This window comes from Antennarius striatus, chromosome 2 (genome assembly GCF_040054535.1).
Source record: "Antennarius striatus isolate MH-2024 chromosome 2, ASM4005453v1, whole genome shotgun sequence".
Lineage (NCBI taxonomy): Eukaryota > Metazoa > Chordata > Actinopteri > Lophiiformes > Antennariidae > Antennarius > Antennarius striatus.
The window spans coordinates 19,370,334-19,392,606 of record NC_090777.1 but is presented as its reverse complement, the minus strand read 5'-3'; the positions used below and the strand labels follow the sequence as shown (position 1 = coordinate 19,392,606).

The window sequence follows — 22,273 nt, the reverse complement described above, 5'->3', positions numbered from 1 at the left end:
CCTACAAGGAGAGAACAGAATTGACCGACACTTGCAGTCAGGTTGTCGCCCTTACTCACCGCGTTTCGTGTAGTTTGGCCCTCGCAGGCAGCCTTAGTTCACGTGACAGTCAGCTGACCACGACCGGAAGCTTTTGAGGAAGCTGTTAAACACAACATCAAAACTTCTCAAGAAATTAATAATTTTACACGTATTTACGATCGTTAATAATGGAATCGACCCTGGAACAGCATCTTGATGATACGTGAGTGTATTTGAGCCTGTTTGTCGATTTTCCTCGTCGTTACGGGAACTTTAAAGATAACCGACTTATCTCCGTGTTGACAGCATGAAGAATCCAGCGGTCGTCGGTGTGCTTTGCACGGATCAACAGGGACACAACTTGGGCTGTAAGGAAACATTTAAACTATTTATTCCGGAGGAGAATTTTTTTCATGAAAATTAATTTTGAAGTGAAGTGTTTTCACAAGCGTATTGGTCAGTAAAATGATCGATACCCAAATGCCACCGCCCCTTTCCAAAAAAAAAAGCACATGTAAAACTGAAATACATTTGCTTCCGAAAGAAAATCAGTGTTTTTAACTGCACTTTTATTATGAAGCAACAAGGGTTTTAATCAAATATTTTAATCAACTGAGTTTTAGCAAATAGTAAGCTACATTGATGTGTTATGGTTGCAGTCTAAAATGTGCTCAAGTTGGTATATAATATTTGAATGCTCATTTAAATGCTTCTCTTATGCTGCAGATATAGAATAAATCTTAAATTTTATTCATACTGGTCCTTTAAAGGTGTTAAATTGAATGATTGGAACCTTCAGAAGGCTTTCCCATCTTCTGCTCTGTTTAAACATGCAGTCGTCCCACTCTGATGTCTTACTGATCCATGATCCATCCTTTTTTACCAGTTGATATTTGACGATATTACAGTGGTTAATGAAGTGGTAGTTCAGGAGTCAGCAGCTGGAAATTAAATTTGTCATGTTTCAAAGCCTATAGTGAAATTAGAAACATTTTGGATGCTTGATCAATATGAAATAATCAAAAACATAATTTTTTTTAATCAAATGTCAATTCTGGTAGCCTTTCTAGCTATCAATGCACTTGTTTCTGCAGTTTTGTACAATCACACTCATGTATATGCATCACAATCACTAGGTCGTGGCTCCCTGTCAGATGAACATGGTGGTGTTGTGTCAGTTTTAGCCAAACAAGCTGCAGCTCTCACCAGAGACCCCACAGACCCCCCTACTGTGTGCCTGGAGTCTGAATCAGGGTGAGCATCAACCTGATTTTCCTCTTTCGCTTGACTGACTTGTATCTCCTCCTTTTTCACCAGGCCAATGAATGTCAAGTATGACTACAGCTGTTTTATCCATTTTCAAGAGTTCTATAAATACCTTGTGCCAAAACTGTTAAGAGAAAATCAAAATCAAATTTAGTTTAATTATTGAAGTTTAATTGTATAGCTGTGCTGCCACCCGCTGGACAAAAGAGTGCGTGGTTAATGGTATTGTATGATCATATCTCACCAGGACTTAGTGTTCTTGGAAAGTAGATGGGCATGCTCTTTTGCAGTGTCTCATATGCATTTTTAAATTCACTATTGCCAACAAGGTAACTTCATGACTCGAAGAGTTAGCAAATTTTTAAAAAGAATTGGAAAGGACCCTTCTTTCATACATACATTTTCTGCCGCTTCACCCGCCGTAGCGGGTCACGAGCTGGAGCCTATCTCAGCTGGCATAGGGCGTGAGGCGGGGGACACTCTGGGCACGATGCCAGTGCACCGCGGAGCAACAGAGAGACACAGACAACCACGCACACACAGACACTCACTCCTACGGGCAATTTGGGACCGGCCAATCAACCTGATGCGCATGCTTTTGGAGGTGGGAGGAAGCTGGAGAACCTGGAGAGAACCCACGCAGACACAGGGAGAGCATGCAAACTCTGCACAGAGCGGGACTCGAACCCAGACCAGCTGTGTTGTGAGGCGACAGTGCTACCCATTGCGCACTGTGCCGCCCCCTTCTTTCATAATCAACTAAAATGTTTGAATTGCATTGAAGTAGAGGCAGCACTCAAACTCTTTAGATAGTGTCAGTTCTTAACATTACAGTTGATCAAAAATAAAAGTCGCTATTCTTGGCAGCTTGAGTAAAAATTATGAAACAGTGTTAGCACTTAGTACAATATAACTTTATTGCTGATGCCCGTGATGATGATAATCGTGAGGTCATAGTCATATACCTCCAAAGATAATAAAGAACGCTTAAGAAAAGTGCTTAAACGGTGTTATACTGTTAAGTCGTTGTAAAAGATTTGAACTGGATCATATTCATAATAAAGTATTGAGTATGAACGACAGACCTCTTGATGTAGTTTATCAAGCAAAAGCCGTCACAAAAACAACTGAAACATTTTGCTGTCCTTTTGGAAATCTATCATATTTACTTGCACAGTTCTAATCAGGTGAATGACTTTTTAGGTGTGTTGATGTTTTGTTTTATAGAAACATTCTGGTGAGGAGTCATGGAACCATCACAGTAGCAGTTCACAAGATATCATCCTGAAGACATCATGATCGACAGAGTACCATAATATTACTTTTGAAGAGCTGTTGTTGTAAACATTTAACTTAAGGGCAAATGTGAAAGAAATGAGACTTTCCATGTATTTCTTTTCTGTATAGTCTGGATGTGATTTTTCTGTACTGTATATACGATATTAACACACCAGTGTCAGTCACACAGTTTTACTGATGTCCTCTACAGACCACACATGTTGGTTAATGTTTGCATGTCTTTTGTGTTCCATGTCATTACATGCAAGGCAGTCATGCATAGATTGAAAAAATAAAGTTTAACTTGCCTTGAACTAGTGCAGAATCCATTTGACATTAAGTATTCATTATTTTCTCCTTTCAATACAAAACGCACCATACCAGTTTACTTGACTACGGATGGATCATCAGGGTCTATTTGGGAAAAAACACCTAGCCTATCATTATGTTTCATGAGAAATACAAGCATGAAAACATTAAAATCAATTGAGATTAAAAAAAAAAAAGGTTAATGAAAAGCAGAAATGATAAAGACATTGATTGTGTCGTGTAAGTATAAATGGAATCTGAAACGAAGTGGGTTGTGTTTGAGGAACATAGGGGGGAAATCAGGAAGAGTTTGCAGTAGAGGAGATGACAATATATTACTCTCATTAAACTCCACTTTGTGCCTCACGTACAGTATATTGACTTGGGAGGAAGGGATGGGGGGGGGGGGGTCAGCTAAATGTGGGGTTCCAAATGCTTCTTGGTTATCATGCATTGACTTTTGACCTATGAAGAAAACCTTTACACGTGCTTGAAATCGTGCCGTCCCTGCTATCACCTCCGTGGTGCATACTGATAATAAAACGCCTTTTAGTGGCGCACTACCTTTTCACACCGGGAGGAGTACAGTCTGCGGAGGGTCTGATGTTCTTGACTACGGGAGATTTTTTTTTTTTTCCTCCCTTTGAGCCCTCAGATGAGGTTCACTACGTTTCTGTCACGTGGTTATCCGTTAAACCTTTGCTCTGCGGCTCCTCGGGGCAGCCAGTGATGTCGAGGCTGTAATGTGAGATACAAGCCACAGGAACTCGCACAGCGATTCAAAGGTATGGCACGTTCATCATCAGAGAAAAAGGTCCCGCAGCACAATCTCTCGGCCAAAAAGTCCATCCAAGGTGAGACGCGCGGCCTCTGGGACGCACAATTCCGGAGTAAGAAAACTCAAACTTACGCGTCGAATTAAAATCAAAAAGCGGGACTGAAGTTTGGACAGAAGGATATTTAAGGTATGAATTTCCTTTTAATTTTTTTTTGCACATTTTTTACGAATAAATAAGACTGAACAAAGTCATTCTGTTAGATCAGAATGTTTGAATGATGTTTTCTAGTGTTTTAAATCACCAAACACTGTCACTTGATAAACCCCCTCAAAATAGTCTCCTGTACCACCCTCTAAAGTTATTTTTCATTTGAAAACTTTCTGTGCACCCGTTTTGCATCGGTGCCTCTTATCGACAGATCCCACCCAGACGGCTTCTTAAAATTCACCGTGTAAATTTCAGTGCGTCAGAATTCGTACATCTTCTTGAGCGACTGTTTTCATGTATTCCCAGAGATGTTGGGTTGAGTGAGGGGCATGATGCAACAGTCCTGTGAAGAGAGGATAACAACGAGTCCACAGCTGTACACGGTAAGGCGTCTGGGGTTTTTTTTTTCTTTTTCTTTACAGCAAAACGACTTTGCGAATGTTCCTCTGAACTAAGCTGAATGATTTCAACTCAACACTCCGCATTTACTCCATTTATTCCAGCTCCTAGAGTTTAAAGCGGTAGTCATTGGTGAAAGCTCAGTGTTGTTAATTTGTTTACCTTGTGCAAAGAAACACTCGGACATACAGAAAGAAACCAACAAAAAATGCAGATAAGAAAAAGTTATTTGCAAAAAGAAAAAAATCGAATTCTTGCAAGAGAGTTCTGAAATTGACCCATTCTTCTCAGTTATCAACGCATATAATGCACGAGGTTGTTGAGTGGGTTGCATTGTGTCAATTATCCTGACATTTGTTCTGAGAAAGAATAAGTACACTATGTTCAAGTCTTACCCTACAAAGAACTTTCTGGAGATTGACTTGTGTTATACAGCAGCTCACTTCTGCTGATGGCACCGCAGCTTGATGAAGTTCCATCTTTATCATGTGTGTAGACTTGTACTTTCTGCAAACATGTTTAAAGTATCTTAAATTGTAAAAAGGTGGCAAGTTGACAACCAAACAGCAGGAGTATACAGTAGGTATATTTGCCAAATGCATTTCTGTATATGCTGTGTTAAAAAAGATCTTTTATAATGTTTGTAGATGTAGTGTGTGTATTACCATATTCATAGTTTTGCACAACATTAAGACAGATGGTTTTTGCAGTGTTGTAGAAAACTTTCAAAATGTGATCTTTATTTTATGCAGTCTGTACAAGCTCCTCCTTTACATTGCTTGACTTTGTACCAGGTCCCCATGTGCGTCCTAACAGTCAGCATGTGAATTTACTTGATAGCATGCAGAGAGAGCAACACCCATGACAGGTCATGTTCCCCATGCATCAATCCAATGACCCTCATAATATGACTCCATGACCATAAAAATTAGCAATTAAAAGTTGAAAACAATCTGATGTAGTTTTTTTTTTGAGCCACCACTCAAATCAAATTTCATCGAAATCCATTCATCACACTGAGCTATCTGACCAACAACAAACCATAAAAGCAGCACAATGAAACTATAATCTTCTTGTTAGCAGTTATCTGGCACAACACAGTGATGTCTGTCAGTCAATCCTCGTGCTGTATTCTTCGTTTGCAAAAGTACGGGTGTGCGCCATAATCCTGTGCCAGCAAAACCACATTTCATTTTAAATACGTGGGCTTTTCTGCTTGTCTGTTATGTTGCACAGAACTTAAATACCTGTCAGCTTAATACTTATAGGGAGGTGTCTCCTACATTCTGTGGGGGAGGACACTCATCTCTTGCTAAAGTTTTGTTTTTATGTTGAACCACACCCCTGATTGAAGCATTAGTGCTGCATTTAAATTCACAGCCCAGACTTAAGTCAGCATTTTTGAGCAAATGCGCACTGTCCTTCACATGTCAATATTTCATTAAATAGGAGATTGTCTTTGATTGATGAAAAAAAAAAAGGTGGGGGAAAATCTGTCAGATTAACAGTTAGAGTGTTGCAGATTTATCTAAGTTAAGGTAATGAAATGCTATCAGTCTTCTTCCACTCATACTGGATTTATTTCAACAACGATAACAACACACACACACACACACACACACACACACACACACACACACACGCACACTAACATACACACTCACAGAAAGAGGAAACAAAAAATAGGAACAAAAAAATATTTTTTTTAAAAAAGGTCTGCCACCTTTGAGGCAAAATTTGACATTTTGAAAGGTACCCTGTAAATTTTGTTAGTGAATGATTGGTCATCAATAATCCCAGACTATGAATGTTAATGATTCCTGACTTTTCTGCTAACACCATCATGAGGTTGATTCACTTACAGTATGTGAAAAGTCATTTCTGAATAGATTTACTTATAATTGTCAATGCAGAGAAAGTCTATCCAATGACACACTTGTTGTCTGGGGAGTCCTTCAAAAATCTCGGTTTTCAGGTTAAAGACATGTAGGAATAACAGTGAATTGATTTTTATCTTCTTGTTCACACCTTATCATATCATGTTCACCTGCTTTTTTCACAGGTGTTAAGTTAATCTTGACACATCAGAGTTGCTTGTCCTTCGAACATCCTGAGAATGACACTGGGTTGCTGAATTTACTCCACACCTCCAGAGCCTGCAGGCATATTACCAAATCAACGTAGGAGGTAATTGATTGTTTTCTGATTTTACTTATTGAATGCTGCTTGGTTTAATGTCTAACCTTGATTCCAGTCACATAAAGGTTACCATTGTGTTTGGTGTGTTTTATGAATATGCATTGTGTGATAACTTAGACAGACCAATAAAAAAGCTTTTTTAAAAGTAACATAAGGTGCAGGCCTTGTTACAAACAATTTATGTTGATTCTTTGTTACAGTTTCACTGTCAGTAATAAAATATTTGTTTTTTAAGTGTCCATTTCACTTAAAAAATTGTAATTGAACATTATTGTGTGGCATCCTCACCTATAGGAGCAACAGTGATAAAGGTTTACTTCCCTTGAATTATTATTATTATTTAAATTTCATGTCATTTAATAATGAAGTCACAGAAGATGAGCATCTTCACACTTTGTTTTTCTTCGTTTCTTTTTTGGGATATATCATATATAAAACAAAACAGGTATAAACATAGACATATATTGAACAAAAATAACAAGATCAGTATAATAATCTTGGTACAATGACATCAGTAATGGTAATACACAGGTGTATGAATAATAAGAAAAGCATGCTTTTTGTTGAAAACCTTCGTCTTCATCTTTACAGATTTGCTAGCTAAACTTTTATGATACTGATGCCAGTCTCCGAAGCTGACTGTTGTTCGTTTTAAACACTTTGTCTTTGTGATGTACGTTGTAGTCAGATTGCAGGCAGATACCAAATGAGACAAACTGGACTGTGACTTTTGTCTGACATGGTTTCTGGGTAACAGCTGGCTCCGAGCCCACTGTGCTGGGAATACTGGTGATGCTTCTTCAGTCCATACTGTATACGGTAGAATAAACAGTAGCAAGACATGTTGGCGGCACGGTGTTGCAGTAAGTAGCGCTGTCACAACACAGCAAGGTAGTTCCCGATTTGAATCCCGCTGTGTATGGAGTTTGCATATTCTCCCCGTGTCTGCATGGGTTCTCTCAGGGTTCTACGGCTTCCTCCCACCTCCAAAAACATGCGCTTCAGGTTAATTGAGCTTTCCAAACTGTCCGTAGGTTTGAGTGTGTGCGTGTTTGTCTGTGTCACTCTGCAGTGCACTGGTTTCGTGCCTGGAGAGTACCCTGCCTCACACTCCCAGTCGGCTGGGATAGGCTCTAGCACCCTCTGACCCGCAACGGCGGTAGAAGGAGGTTTGAAGATGAATGAATTAAAAAAGACATTCAATGATGTCATTCATAATTTTATGCAGAGCTGTGTGTAAAGCTCAGTGTGAACAGTGCAGGGCCAGATTTCACCTTGCTCCCACATTTTATTCACAGACATGATTTGAGAGTTTGGTTTTGGTTTGGTCACTGAAACACCCTGACCTAGCTTGAAACTAGCCCAACTAAAGCTAAAAGGTTTGCCATGATGAATCAAGAGGAGTTAATTTTTGATACTTTACCTAACCATAAGATGAGACCTCAGTGCTTACAGGAGACTTTGGGTCTTTCTGCTAGACCTTTGACCCTCTCTTTCGTGTTCATTTATAAAGCAAAGGGCATTTCTACGTTATTCAGCAGTAAAATAGGAATTGTAGTTCTGTACATCACAGCAGACTTCGGCATCTCTGCACATGCTGCTGAGAATGCATAGTGAATTAAGGAGGTTTATCGCAAATGTTAAAAAAGCCTCTCTGCTCACTGGATCAGAGCTAGAATCCCAAAACTGGTGGACCAGCAGTAGTTCAGTCCACAGAGACTTGGCTTGGGGACCAGAGGGTGGCCAGTTTAAGTCCAGTGGTGACCACAGTACGGCATGTAACCTGCTAGCTGACGTGGGGATAGTTCACCCCTCAAACACTGCAGAGGTGACCTTGAGCAAGGCACCAAACCCCAAAATCTACTCCCAGGGTGCTGCCAAGTAGCTGCCCATCACTCCACCCTGTGTGTGTGTGTGTGTGTGTGTGTGTGTGTGTGTGTGTGTGTGTGTGTGTGTGTGTGTGTGTGTGTGTGTGTGTGTGTGTGTGTGTAATATGTATATAGAGTATCTAAATCTACCCAGCGCATTGATGAAAAATCTGTGTCTCTCTGTCTTTCTGTTTAAAAGTTTTTTGAGGGTGGAGTATGTAGCAAAGAGCACGCCAGTTGATTTTCTTTGTGGTCATCTGGATACATAATTTTACAGTTGTGGGATACTGGCCAATACAAGTGTTATGGATAATACCCACAGTGCTCAAACAAAAACTCAAAGATTACATCCCCACAACATCTACCACGCATTAAAGTCTGCTCTATGGACTTTGAAATCAGATCAAACTGTGCTGATTGAGTTGAGTATCCAATATGATATATCTGATATACTTCTATTTACTAGAAGTTACTAGAACCTAAAAAAACCAAGCGTTTTTCTATAAAACCAAGCGTTTTTCTATAAAAAAATATCAAACAATAAATGACACCAATGCCTTTCAAATTTTAGGGACAGGTTTTCATGGATGGAATTAATGTTATTAAGGTCGAGGGACTTAAGTGTAATGGCATAATGAGGAAATTGAGATAACTTGTTGGAAGTTACTTGGAAGAGTGCCATACATTTCCTTTGTCGATTACAGGAGTCAAATTCTCAATCTACACCTCAAGTCTGAATTAATCGTAATTGGTTGAATCAAATAGGCACACAAATATTTATAGTTCCCTATTTAAATGATTGAAAGCTTACATGAAGTGCTTTAAATACTCAAGTGGTGCATCTCAGAGAAAACACTTAGCTGGTGGAATGTCTGCCGATGATGTCTCACATTCATTCTGATTTATAGCAGATGGGATCTGGGTGTGTAAAACTATACCTTAATGTGGTAAATTCGACTCACATTCCTTGCAAAAATCTGCCAGCAGCAGAAATGATATGCATGTCTGCTGTTTGGTACTTACTCAAAAAGCTCAGCATCTTAACTTCATTAATTATTCAAACCTCCCAAAATGCTGAGAGGATCTGTTGTTAATATATTGTAAATTACTGTTCCTCTACAAATTGTAAAGCTCACAAACTGTCCAGTGAAACCGTGCTCTCCTGATAAACCCCACAGCAACACTTAAGGCACAGAAAAATCTACGTATATAGGACTGAGTATCTAAGACAAATCTAGTTTAACTCGTCCAACCACATCTCTTTTGAGGCAACTTTTCTATTGACATACAGAAGGTGCCAGTAAATTTACGAAGGGGGGGGCTGGGCTCTGAATGTGTCAACTGGAAAATAGTAATGAAACTTAGTGCTTTGTTCTACTATTGGTCATGTGTACAATAAAACCACAGATTGTTAGTGTGATCTTCCATATCTTTGTTCCCCTGGATTATGTATATTCATCAGTGGAGGATAGTGCTAGGCTGAAGCAGTAAGATTATCATAGGATTTTTTTTTGTAAATCAGACTACTGGGACCTCATATATTCAGCTGAGTGTTACTTGGTTGTTCTGTGTGTTTTTTGCCTTTGGCCTATGGGATCCATCCTTAGTTGGTTGGTTGGTTGGTTGGCCTGTTGGTTGGTTACTAACCCTGTAAACAGATCGACAGACTGATCCAAAGGGCTGGTAACATTATTGGGGCAAAGTTGGATTCTTCTATGGTGGTATTGGAGAAGAGGACATTTTCCAAGTTAAGAGTCATTTTAGACAATGAGTTCCTCATACTGTACAGGACACTGAAGGAACAAAGGAGTTTTCTCAGTAGCAACGTGACCCTTCCTAAATATACTACTGAGCGCCATAGGAAATCTTTCCTGCCTGTGGCCATCAAACTGTACAATGCCTCACTCTGACATTCATAGATAGATAGATAGATAGATAGATAGATAGATACTTTAATAATTACACATGTCCACTGCTCAGCCAAACACAAGAAAAAAAATAGGAAAAAACAAACAAACAAAACAGGACATACCACAAGACATACACTACACTAACAGACACATGTAACATTAACAATACATATACTAAAAAAATTAAAATATAAACAGTATAAAATTAAAATATAAACAGTATAAAATTAAACTAAATGCAGTCATGCGGTGAGGAGGAGTGAAGAGGACACCCAAATCTGTATATTTGTGTTTGTTTATATTCTTTTATTTATTGAACTCTCTGTTCTAAATCCCAAATTCTCTTTCTTCTTATTCTGAGTTTTCCTGTGATATGCTCTGGGGCAGTGCAGCTGAAACAAAAAGCTATTTCCCCCCCAGGGATCAATATTGTGATTCTGAAACTTCTAACCTTGAAGGCCATGCCTTCAAGGTTTGACAAACATAAATATCAAACTGGGATTTTTTTTCTAACCTAGTTAAGCAGCACTTCAAAACAAGGTTATAATTAAGCCAAATTAACATTCATGAACACAGTATTCTTCGCATTATGTTACAAATAATTTAAAGAAATTATTCCACAGGTTGGAATTCACATTTTTTATTTGTAGTTAATCAATCAACACCACCATGCTGGGCTTTATTGTAGTGTAAAGTGTACGCTAATCTTGCAAGAGGATGCTTTATAGAATGCTAATATGTTTGAAATTAAATGTACTACTATATATAGTAAGTAAGTAAGGTGTCCTCAGAAATGTTTCAGTCTGACAATGAGTGTTTTAGCTCTGTTTTTCCAAAATATAATCACACTGTGGGAGAGAGCATATGCAGAAATTGTCTTGGAGTCTTGGTAGAATGTTTCAAATGGAATATTCAAATGTACTCTTATGTGTAGTTCACAACTCTTTTCAGAATGTGTATGTTTGCACATAAGGGTAACTACAAAACCTGGCCAAAATACCAGCTTTTTTCATCATCATGTTTCTTCTGAAATACTTTGTACATTTAGACCAAATACAGAATCTGTAATTTGAAAAGAGAGTGCCCCATTGGATATGTGCATTGTGTGCAGTTAATACCACATAACAATGCATTGGTCTCCAGTCCTCCATCATGTTTGCACATTCACAAACATGCACTCAAACACACTCTGAGGACAACTTGTGAACAGCACATGGGGAGAAAATACTTCGCTCACAGTACACTGGCCCAATTCATTCCCCTTTTAATCCGCTCTGTGCTCTCTGACTAATTTGGTCTTGCTTCTCATGCATATCCAAGTCAGATGGACTTAGGCTACAAAAGACTGGTGATGTGTCCTCTACCTCCATAAAAGTCAGCAAGGGCTCTTTCCTTCAACTGGTCCTGTTTAGTTTAGTTCAAGTTTTTCCACTGTTTTTGCATTTTAAATAGCAAAGGTCATAGATGTACAACCGCACCAATCCACCCTGTTTTTTTTGTTCACGGACTGTTCTCTAAGAAATTGTCAGAGACAATGTTTTTCTTATATCATCATTAGATTCTTATTACATAATATTAAATCACTACCAGCTTAAAAGTAAATAAACACAGAGGCATATAAACAATGCAAACACACATAGTGTGTGATGGTTCATATTGGAAGATGCGAATATTTAGTTAGATGGCCTCAAATGTAAATATTGACCAAATAATTTTCACATTTAACCCTAGAGAACCCACACCCATTTATCCTTACATGAAAATTATGTGGGTTATACCACAGACCAAGTGGATAGACCAAGAATAGAAAACATTTTTGAAGTTTTTTTCAGAACAATAAAACTTAATACAAGTAATAATAAAAAGTAAAAAATAAAAAAAATGTAAAAAATAAATAAAAAAATAAAAGTAAATAAAAATAATAAAAGTTTTATTATTATTTTATTATTATTTTATTACTATTTTGGAGAGATCGCTTTCTGTCACAGACACATGACTGTCACATGGTCATGATACCAGGATGTTGAGTACAGTACATGTCGCTTAGGAACTTAACGAGTTAAGATCAGACATAAAGCTTTATAACGAAGACACGGACATTCAAAGAGCGTGTGACACCAGTGTCATTGTGGGTCTTCTCAGGTTAGTATATCAATTAGTTCAAAGTGTTTCTTAAAATATTACTTAAGGTTTAACTCTAGATTTGGGCTAAAAAATGGACTCAAGTTTCCTTAAGTAGTTACTGAGGTACCCCAGATTTCACAGAACCATCAGTGTGTCTTGTTCTATCCTTTGAGTATACTGAACATCTACAGTATCACAAGACAGCTGAAATGAGTAGTTGGTCTTGTTATTCTGAGCATTTACAAAAAAGACAGTAGCTTTGATCAGTGTCTGAAATTAATTTTCTGTTTTCTGTTTCATGCCAACAATTGGTAGTAATAGATTTTTGGTTCATACAGAGAAGAAATTTCTGGTAAAGCAGTTTAAAAGTACTCTAATATTTGATAGGCAGCGATGAAATTCATTCACTCATTCATTCATCGTCATGACCCACTTCATCTGCTGTTGCGGGTCGTGGGCTGCTGGAGCCTATCCCAGCCAATTGGGGGCTGACACAAACACGCACTCACACCTACGGAAAATTTGAAGTAGGTCAGTTCTGCTGAAGTGTATGAAGTATGAAGTGTATGCCGGAGAGAACCCACGCAGACATGGGGAGAACATGCAATCTACGTATGCCTCTCACCTAAATTATCAAATGATACAATGAATTTGTGATGAGTCATTGTTTTGGATCGTTTTAACCTGTGGAATCTTTATCACTTTGCATGAGGGTGTGTGTTTGGCATGTGTACACATGTGTGCGTGTGTCTGCACACATGTTTAGTTATAGACATGTCCAGAAGGTATATCATCAATATGTGCGTTTTACAGATATGCAGGTAGCTTATGAGGCTTGACAGCTGCTCAGCACCAAAATAGAACTGTATGTTCTTGTGTTTTGCAATGAACGTACCTGTGTCTGTGCTCCAGTAAGACTAATCCATATTTTCTGTTATGTGAAGTTCGAAGAAGAAAAAGCTAAAGAAAATAAATAATGTTACTCATTAGACTAAAACGAACAGCTTGTTGTCCATGTATCTCAAAGTGCAGTCATACTATGGAAGAGCAGGTCATTCTCAGCTGCAGAGTATGTGAAAAGGATCTGACTTTTGTGTCTGTGGAGCTGATATGAATCTGCTTTTACAGGGGATTCACAATGAGGACCACCAACAAAACAGATCTGTTACTGTGACCCACATCGATTTTTTGCTGAAATTCTTCATCCATTATAATGGACAGCGCTCATCCTCTCTATCAGTCATATTATTATCATTAGATTCATGATGTAATACCTGATTAATTTTAGATTTAATTTTTTAGGGTGTTCCTCATCTGTAGAAGGCGTCAGCAGTTGCTAGATATCTTCCTATTCCTTATGTTTTTGAAAATAATATCTGTGCTGTGAGACTTAAAAATTACTGGTAAGCGAAATTCCTGTGAATGTTGTTCAAATTACTTCATAGTTGGACCTTTGAAGACGTCGTGCATAAATGAATCCTTTGCTTATCAAAGCCTGCATTCATGATGAATTCTTAAAAGATCTGAATGTCTTATTTTAGTGGCCTGCAGCTCCCCCTCTTAATGTGGTTTGACAAAAGTATGCAGCTCACAGTACAGTAAATACAAAGATGACAAAGTTTCATAAAAGAGGCTGCTATGGCTACTGATACTATCAACTAATTATACCACACATCATTTCCCTCACTCAGTTCTTCTTTTCCTTTCGGCTTTTCCCTTCAGGGGTCGCCACAGCGAATCAGTTGCCTCCATCTAACCCTGTCTTCTGCATCCACTTCTCTCACACCAACTACCTTCATGTCCTCTTTCACTACATCCATAAACCTCCTCTTTGGTCTTCTTCTTGGCCTCCTGCCTGGCAGTTCAAAACTCAGCATCCTTCTACCAATATATTCACTATCTCTCCTCTGGACATGTCCAAACCATCTCAGTCTGGCCTCTCTGACTTTATCTCCAAAACCTCTAACATGTGCTGTCCCTCTGATGTACTCATTCCTGATCCTATCCATCCTGGTCACTCCCAGAGAGAACCTCAGCATCTTCATCTCTGCTACCTCCAGCTCTGTCTCCTGTCTTTTCCTCAGTGACACTGTCTCTACACCAAACAACATCACTGGTCTCTCCACAGTTTTATATACCTTTCCTTTCATTTTAGCTGCGGGGAGATACCTCCCTGCAGGGGGGCGTCCGGGGTGCCTCCCCCGTGAAATATTTTATAAAATGGGGTTGTTTTCCAGCATTCTGGTGCATTCTGAGGGCAAAATCTTCTGTTCAGTTTACCTACAAAAATACAGTTCAAGCTTATCTTTATTTCTATCCTACTTTATGCAGGTATAAATGTGAGATTCAACAATTGAACACAAATTGAAAACTTCATTCACTATGTGAACATACAGTCATACAAAATATTACTCAGTGTTTATTTGTAAGTTTTACTTAGACTAGAAGACCTTTTAACTTTGACTTAGACACTTTGATTTCAGTTTTGTCCTAATATTTTTTTCTCAATATTCGATTTTGTGTGTTTGTGTGTGTGTGTGTGTGGGGGGGGGGGCTAAAACCTGCCGTGGAACCCCAACACCACCAACATCATTGGTATGCCATGGTTTAGTTTTTTGTTGTTGTTTTTTAAATTCAATAACATGATTTTTCATTTCAATTTAAAAAGGCATGAAAATTAGCAAGCGAGGTGAATACACATTTACATGCATCGCTGGTTATTCCTGCCGGTCATAGGGATCAAAAGTCTAAGACTACAAAAAAGTATTGATAATATCTTTCATTTACCTTCTGATCGGTCTGTCACCACTCCTACCCCCTCTCAGCATTCAGCATTTGTTGTTCAATTAGAATTTTAAAACAAAATCTACTATAAAACACTATTCTCATTTTCTTTTGATCGATTGTCCTCGCTTTGTACACCAATTCGCGGGTTTAGCTTGTAAGAATAGAATCCTATTTTTTCATTGGACGAGAGGAGGTCATGACCCGAGTGCGTATTTAAGTATCGGGAGCGTTCGGGTCACTTCAGCTATTTCCATCGGCATGCGCGCCGCCTAGCGAGAGAAAAAGTTTGTTTTCTTATGTTATCTCACGAGGATTTTCACGAGTCCAAAAAAGTAGTGCTGTCAGACAGTTAAGAAAATTAATTAATTACAGGATTTGTAATTAATTAATCTAATTAATCACATTTTAATCTCATACCTGCTAAAGGTCCCCAAATAAAGAATGTGAATTCTAGGACATTACAGTATCGTAGTGTATGACTAATCAATAAAATACACCAAGAAGAGAATATTTGAAATCCACACTTTTGTTGGTTAAGTGTGCTTTATCAATGGAATTCAAAAGAAAAAAGGCCAAGCACATCAGCAAACAAATTAGACCAGGTGCATTTCTCAAAAATGTAATACAATACAGTTAAATAAAATAAATAAAATTCAGAAATAAAATAAGACTCAGTCTCAAATAAGCACATAAGCAGACTCTCAATCAAAATTAATACTAAAGCTGACTCAATACAGCAATTCAAAATGAGTAGTATAACATGCCTCTAAATAAGGTAACATCAATAGCAAGATGCCAACAGGCATTTCCTTTAAAAGGTTAAGCTAACATTACAGGAACTGACAACAGACAACTCTCTGTCCTTGATATGTTTTGCATTTAAATGATACGTTAGTCTGGAGTTGCTTCGGTGATATGAAAATTCTCTTTTTCAAAAGGTACAGATCTCTGCGTTTTTGTCCCGTCTTTGCTCTTTTTATAAATCAACTTTCCGCCCAAAGGTCCTAGTGCGCTTACCTCTCTCTCCTGTGTCGTGTCCATCTCTGTTGTCAGTCACTCTGCTTTTGACTAGTGGCGCAGATACAAAGTGACGTGCCACTGCAGCCTATGGGTCACTCAATGGGCCAAATTTAAAATGCTTGTGCTTTGACTTGCCACTCACGATTAATTGCGTTAATTTTTATAGCATGTTAATTTGCAGCGTAATTAATTAATCTAATTAACGCGTTAAACTGACAGCCCTAGTTGTAAGTTTTAGCCTTTTTTTCCCTAGTGGCGATCGGCTGGCGCAAGCCCAGCACATCACACCTGACACTTTTCTCCACCCGTTCCAGTCTGCGCTTCTTCACGTCTTTTGCACACTCTCCATTTTTCTGGACTGTTAACCCTAAGTACTTAAAATCCTCCAACTTCTTGATCTCTTCTCCCTGTAATCTCACTCTTCCACTTGGGTCCCTCTCATTCACACACATGTACTCTGTCTTACTGTGGCTAACCTTCATTCCTCTCCTTTCCAGGACAAACCTCCACCTCTCTAGCTTCTCCTCCACCTGTTCCCTGCTCTCACTGCAGATCACAATGTCATCTGCAAACATCATAGTCCATGGAGATTCCTGTCTAACCTCATCCGTCAGCCTGTCCATCACCATAGCAAACAAGAAGGGGCTCAGAGCTGATCCCTGATGCAGCCCCACCTCCACCTTGAACTCCTCTGTCACACCCACTGCACACCTCACCACTGTCTTACGGTCCTCATACATGTCCTACACAGCTCTAACATACTTCTTTGTCACTCCAGACTTCCTCATACAATACCACAGTTCCTCTCTGGGCACCCTGTCGTAAGCTTTCTCCAGATCTACAAAAACACAATGCAGCTCCCTCTGGCCTTCTCTGTACTTCTCTATCAACATCCTCAAAGCAAATACTACATCTGTAGTACTCTTTTTTTGGTATGAAACAATATTGCTTCTCACAAATGCTTACTTTTGCTCTTAGTCTAGCTTCAACTACTCTTTCCCATCACTTGACTGTATGGCTCATCAGTTTTATTCCTCTGTAGTTGCCACAACTCTGCACATCTCCCTTGTTCTTAAAAATGGGCACCAGCACACTTCTCCTCTATTCCTCCGGCATCTTCTCACTATCTAAGATTCTGTTGAACAACCCAGTCAGAAACTCTACTGCCACATCTCCTAGACACTTCCATACTTCCACAGGTATGTCATCAGAACCGACTGCCTTTCCACTCTTCATCCTCTTCAATGCCCTCCTCACTTCATCCTGACTAATCTCTGCTACTTCCTGGTCCACAACAGCCACCTCTTCTAGTCTTTGTTCTCTCTCATTTACCTTGTTCATCAACATCTTCCCATCACACTACTAGCACCTGTCAATAAACTTCCATCCCTATCCTTAATCACCCTAACCTGCTGCACGTCCTTCCCATCTCTGTCCCTCTGTCTTGCTAACCGGTATAGATCAGTCTCTCCCTCCTTACTGTCCAACCTAGCATACAAGTCATCATAAGCCCCTTATTTGGCCTTTGCTACCTCTAACTTCATCTTACGCTGCATCTCCCTGTGCTCTTGTCTACTCTTTTCAGTCCTCTCAGTGTCCAACTTCTTCTTAGCTAACCTCTGTCTATGTATATACTCCTGTACCTCCTCATTCCACCACCAAGTCTCCTTATCTACTTTCCTTCCAGATGACACACCGAGTACTCTCCTACCTGTCTCCCTGATCACATTAGCTGCAGTTGTCCAGTCCTCTGGAAGCACCTCCTGACCACCCAGAGCCTGTATTAACTCCTTCCTAAAAGTCATGCAACACTCCCTTTTCAGCTTCCACCATTTCGTCCTCTGCTCTGCCCTTGTCCTCTTCATCTTCCTCACCACCAGAGTCATCCTACACACCACCATCCTATGCTGTTTGGCTACACTCTCGCCTACCGCTACTTTGCAGTCACTGATCTCCTTCAGATTACACCATCTACACAAGATGTAGTCTACCTGTGTGCTCCTACCACCACTCTTATAGGTCACCCTATGTTCCTGCCTCTTCTGGAAGAAAGTATTCACTACAGCCATTTCCATCTTTTTTGCAAAGTCAACCACCATCTGTCCTTCTGCATTCCTCCCCTGGATACCAAACCTGCCCATGACCTCCATATCACCTCTGTTTCCTGCACCAACATGTCCATTGAAGTCTTCACCAATGACAACTCTCTCACTTCTAGGTATGCTCTGCATCACTTCAGCTTCAGACTCATCACTCTATCCGACACTGTTTTTACCTCCAGGACATTCCTAACAAACTCCTCCTTCAAGATATTTCTTACTCCACTTCTCTTCCTATCTACACCATGATAGAACGACTTGAATCCTGCTCCTGAGCTTCTAGCCTTACTACCTTTCCATCTGGTCTCTTGGACACACAGTATGTCTACCTTCCTCCTCTGCATCATGTCAACCAACTCTCTACCTTTTCCTGTCATAGTTCCAACATTCAACGTCCCTACTCTCAGTCCTATACTCTTGGCATTCCTTTTCTCTCTCTTCCTGCGAACACACTTTCCTCCTCTCCTTCTTCGACCAACAGTAGTCCAATTTCCACTGGCACCCTGTAGGTCAACAGCACAGATGGCGGTCGTTTTTAACCCGGGCTTCATATGGAAATCTTAGATGTGGTTCGCATTTTTGATTTGGCAAAAGTTTGAAGTCAGATGCCCTTCCTTCCTGACACAACCCTCTGAATTTCTCCGGGCTTTGGAAAGGTACAATAAGGCACTGGCTTGTGCCCTCTTGCGGCTACATTATTTCCCACACTCAGTTACTACATGATAAAGCTAATGTCAATTTTATCATGGCTGAAAGTGGCATCCAAATTATAGCACATTGGATGAGAAGGCCTCATAATCAAATAAGAAAATATTAACATCATTAAAGTTTTCAAAGTCATGCAAAAGTCAAAGTCAGCTTTATTGTCAAATGTACCATTTATGCACGACATACAGCACAGATGAAATTGTAGTCCTCCCACACCCATGGTCAGTATAATAGGCAGTACAACACAGGCAGTACAACAGACAGTACAATACAGGCAGCACAACACAGACAGAACAACAGGCAGTACAATACAGGCAGTACAACAGGCAGCACAACACAGGCAGTACAACAGGCAGCACAACATAGGCAGTACAAAAGGCACTACAACACAGGGAGTACAACAGACAGTACAGCACAAAGTGTAAGACGAAACACAAAGGGACGGTAAACATCTCTTTACACGGGGGGGAAGGGGGGGAGGTCAGGTGCTGGGGGGAGGCAGGGCAGGGTGAGGGTAGAGTTCAAAGCTGTGGAAAGGGGCAGAGCAGGGAGGGAGTTGAGCCTCCTGACCGCCTGGTGAAAGAAACTGTCCTTGAGCCTGCTGGTTCTGGCCCGCAGACTCTGCAGTCTCCTACCTGATGGCAGCAGGCTGAAAAGGCTGTGAGAGGGGTGGGTGGGATCACCTGCAATCGTGATAGCGTGATAGGCGCTGTTAGGCTTTTTTGGGCGGTGGTATGGTGTTGCGACCCTGGACAGGTCCACAGAAATATGCACACCCAGGAACTTGGTGTTACTGACCCTTTCCGCTGCAGCACCATTGATGCTTAGTGGAGCATACTGGGTGCGTGCTTTCCTGAAGTCCACAAAAATCTCTTTCATCTTCTCCATTCAGATGGAGGTTGTTGTCCTTGTACCACAAAGCCAGGCGGTTCACCTCATTTCTTTAGGCTGTCTCATCAATGTTGATGAGACCCACCACAGTCGTGTCATCTGCAAACTTTATGAAGAGGTTGGAGATGGCAGTGGAGATGGCGTCATCAGTTGAGCGGTTGGACTGGTAAGCAAACTGAAAAGGGCCAGGGTTGACAAAACAAAACATAACGAATGAAGCTGTAGTTAAGTATCAGGGTCTGTCTTCATCAGCACTGCTTAGTGTGGTGATTCTTAACCATAGGGCCGCGGCCCAAGTTCGCGCCGCGAGCCTCACCTAAAGGGCCGCAGAAAAAAAATCTGTTTTGTACATGTGGGCCACGAGGTCCGCCGGACTGCATAGCAACTCCCGACCATGTGGTGGCGCTAATGCATCAGTTGTTACTTTAACCATCTCTGTAAATAAAGAGAAAAAGACAAAGCTGTATACGAACAAGATGGAGAAATATTTAAAACGAAAGATTGAAGACGACACCCCTCCCCAAAAAAGTACATTTTTGCGCAAGTACAATCCTGACTTTATCAAGTATGGCCTCATAAATGGAGGTAGCGAGGCAGTCGCGAGAGCCTAGTATATGGAGTGTGGGTTAACTGTTTCCAACGAAGCATTTAAGCCCTCAAAAGTACAGCGGCACATAGAGACCAAGCATCCGACGCCTGAGAGAAAGCCGGTGGAATTTTTTAAGAGAAAAGAAGATGGGCTGCACATGCAGAAAAGATCTATTGTGTCACTGACTGGCAACGCTAAATGCGCATTAAAAGCAAGCTACTTCGTTGCCAGACGTGTGGCACAGAGTAAGAAATCATTCACCATTGCCGAGGAGCTGTTTCTGCCTGCTGTTGATATGTGCGGTGAAAATTTCCTCTTGCACATTACTATGCCAACACAAAGTTCACAGCAAAACTTGCCTACCTCTGTGACACTTTTTCATTACTGAACCAGCTGAACATCTCACTTCAAGGAAGAACCCACAACATATTTGTTGTTGCAGACAAAGTTCAAGCTTTCAAGGGGCAACTTGCTTGTGGACCAAGAGGGCCTAGGAAAAGAGAATGGACATGTTTCCACTTTTGTCTGACATTTTGGATAACTCCCCTCAGGTTAATATTAGTGACTTAGTCTCTCAGCACCTCTCACAACTGGCAGAGAAATTTGTAGAATACTTTCCTGACGACCCCAAAGAGGGACACGTGGATTTTGGACACATTTTCTGGGTGGATCCCACTTCAAATGTTGCTTTGCCCTCACATCTGGAATCCCAGCTTCTGGAAGTTTCCACTGACAGCACTTTAAAGTTGCAGTGGGGCAAACGGGACCTGGGCTCCTTCTGGGTTACTGTTTCAAAGGAGTACCCATGTCTTGTACTGAGGGCTGTGAAACTCTCCCTTTCACAACCACGTACCTGTGTGAGTCGGGATTCTCCATCCTGGCCACAACTAAGACCAAAGCCCGAAACAGACTCAGAGCAACTCTGGAGGCTACTCTGAGTGTGAGCCTTTCCCCCACTCCACCCAGACTGGATCTGATTGTGTCTCCGAGGCAGGCCCAAGTGTCGCATTAAGTGGTGAAGATAAAAAGTAAGTTATATAATTATTATTGTTATTATTGTTGTCATTGTTTGTATGTTGCAGATATAACAATTCTTCTGGTTCTGCCATGCACAAATATAGTTTCATTTACACTTTATTTCAATGTTATTTAAGTTTTTTATTTAAAAAAACAACAACATTATTTTGAATGTATGTATTTTATCACCAGCTTTTTTATTGATTGATTTATATGCTTTTTTTTTACTTCTGAAGCCTTCCGTTTTTTTAAAGTAAAATTTAATTATTGGTCTTTTTTATGAACAATTTTTATTTTTATTAATTGAAGTGTGTGCACATCACACACTTCAGGCTTGATATATGATTTGAAGTGCTGAGGTATATTTTGTTATTGTTACATCAACATGTTTAACTCTGACATTGTTAACATTGACATGTTCAATAAAAGTCTTTGTGACGATCATGTTTTATTGTCATTTTATTCAACAAGGTTTTACTTGTTAAACTGATTTGGTTTATTATCCAATACAAATCAAACCAAGAGTGACATCATTTTAAACCTATACAGTGTTAATATTGAATGGGCCCTGGGCCACTTTGTACTGAAAAAAATGGGCCTCGAGGTCAGAAAGGTTAAGAACCCCTGGCTTAGTGCATCTGTCTTTAAAGGTCTTTAAAGGTGATCCACTGGATTATCCATTTATATGAGTCTTGGAGCATATTACTGATACAACAGAGAGTAATAATTACAATAACAATAAAACTTTTTCAGAATTATTCACAATCAGCCAGTCAAAGGTGCTGGTTCACAGATGTATTTG

General features: G+C 40.0%; 2 protein-coding genes across 6 annotated transcripts in view; both read left to right on the top strand.

The window, feature by feature from the left end:
* The first annotated feature begins 89 nt into the window (after positions 1–89).
* Positions 90–2,923, top strand: lamtor5 (late endosomal/lysosomal adaptor, MAPK and MTOR activator 5). The gene is made up of 4 exons (XM_068337559.1): positions 90–244; positions 328–389; positions 1,158–1,275; positions 2,515–2,923. Exons 1-4 carry the CDS (start codon positions 210–212, stop codon positions 2,573–2,575), a joined length of 276 nt encoding a protein of 91 aa, XP_068193660.1. The 5' UTR covers positions 90–209; the 3' UTR covers positions 2,576–2,923.
* Positions 2,924–3,561: 638 nt separating this feature from the next.
* The window catches only part of slc16a4 (solute carrier family 16 member 4), a 37,870-nt gene continuing 19,158 nt past the window's right edge, over positions 3,562–22,273 (top strand). For 2 of the 5 annotated variants that reach the window (XM_068327269.1, XM_068327260.1), the window contains exons 1-6: positions 3,562–3,839; positions 4,167–4,243; positions 6,322–6,446; positions 16,946–17,099; positions 17,210–17,366; positions 17,855–18,385. In XM_068327269.1, the coding sequence (XP_068183370.1) occupies positions 18,072–18,385 (314 nt within the window). In that variant the 5' untranslated portion in view covers positions 3,562–3,839; positions 4,167–4,243; positions 6,322–6,446; ... (1 more) ...; positions 17,210–17,366; positions 17,855–18,071. The remainder of the gene's footprint in view (positions 3,840–4,166; positions 4,244–6,321; positions 6,447–16,945; positions 17,100–17,209; positions 17,367–17,854; positions 18,386–22,273) is intronic. The other 3 variants (XM_068327297.1, XM_068327287.1, XM_068327278.1) reach the window with 2 other exon arrangements.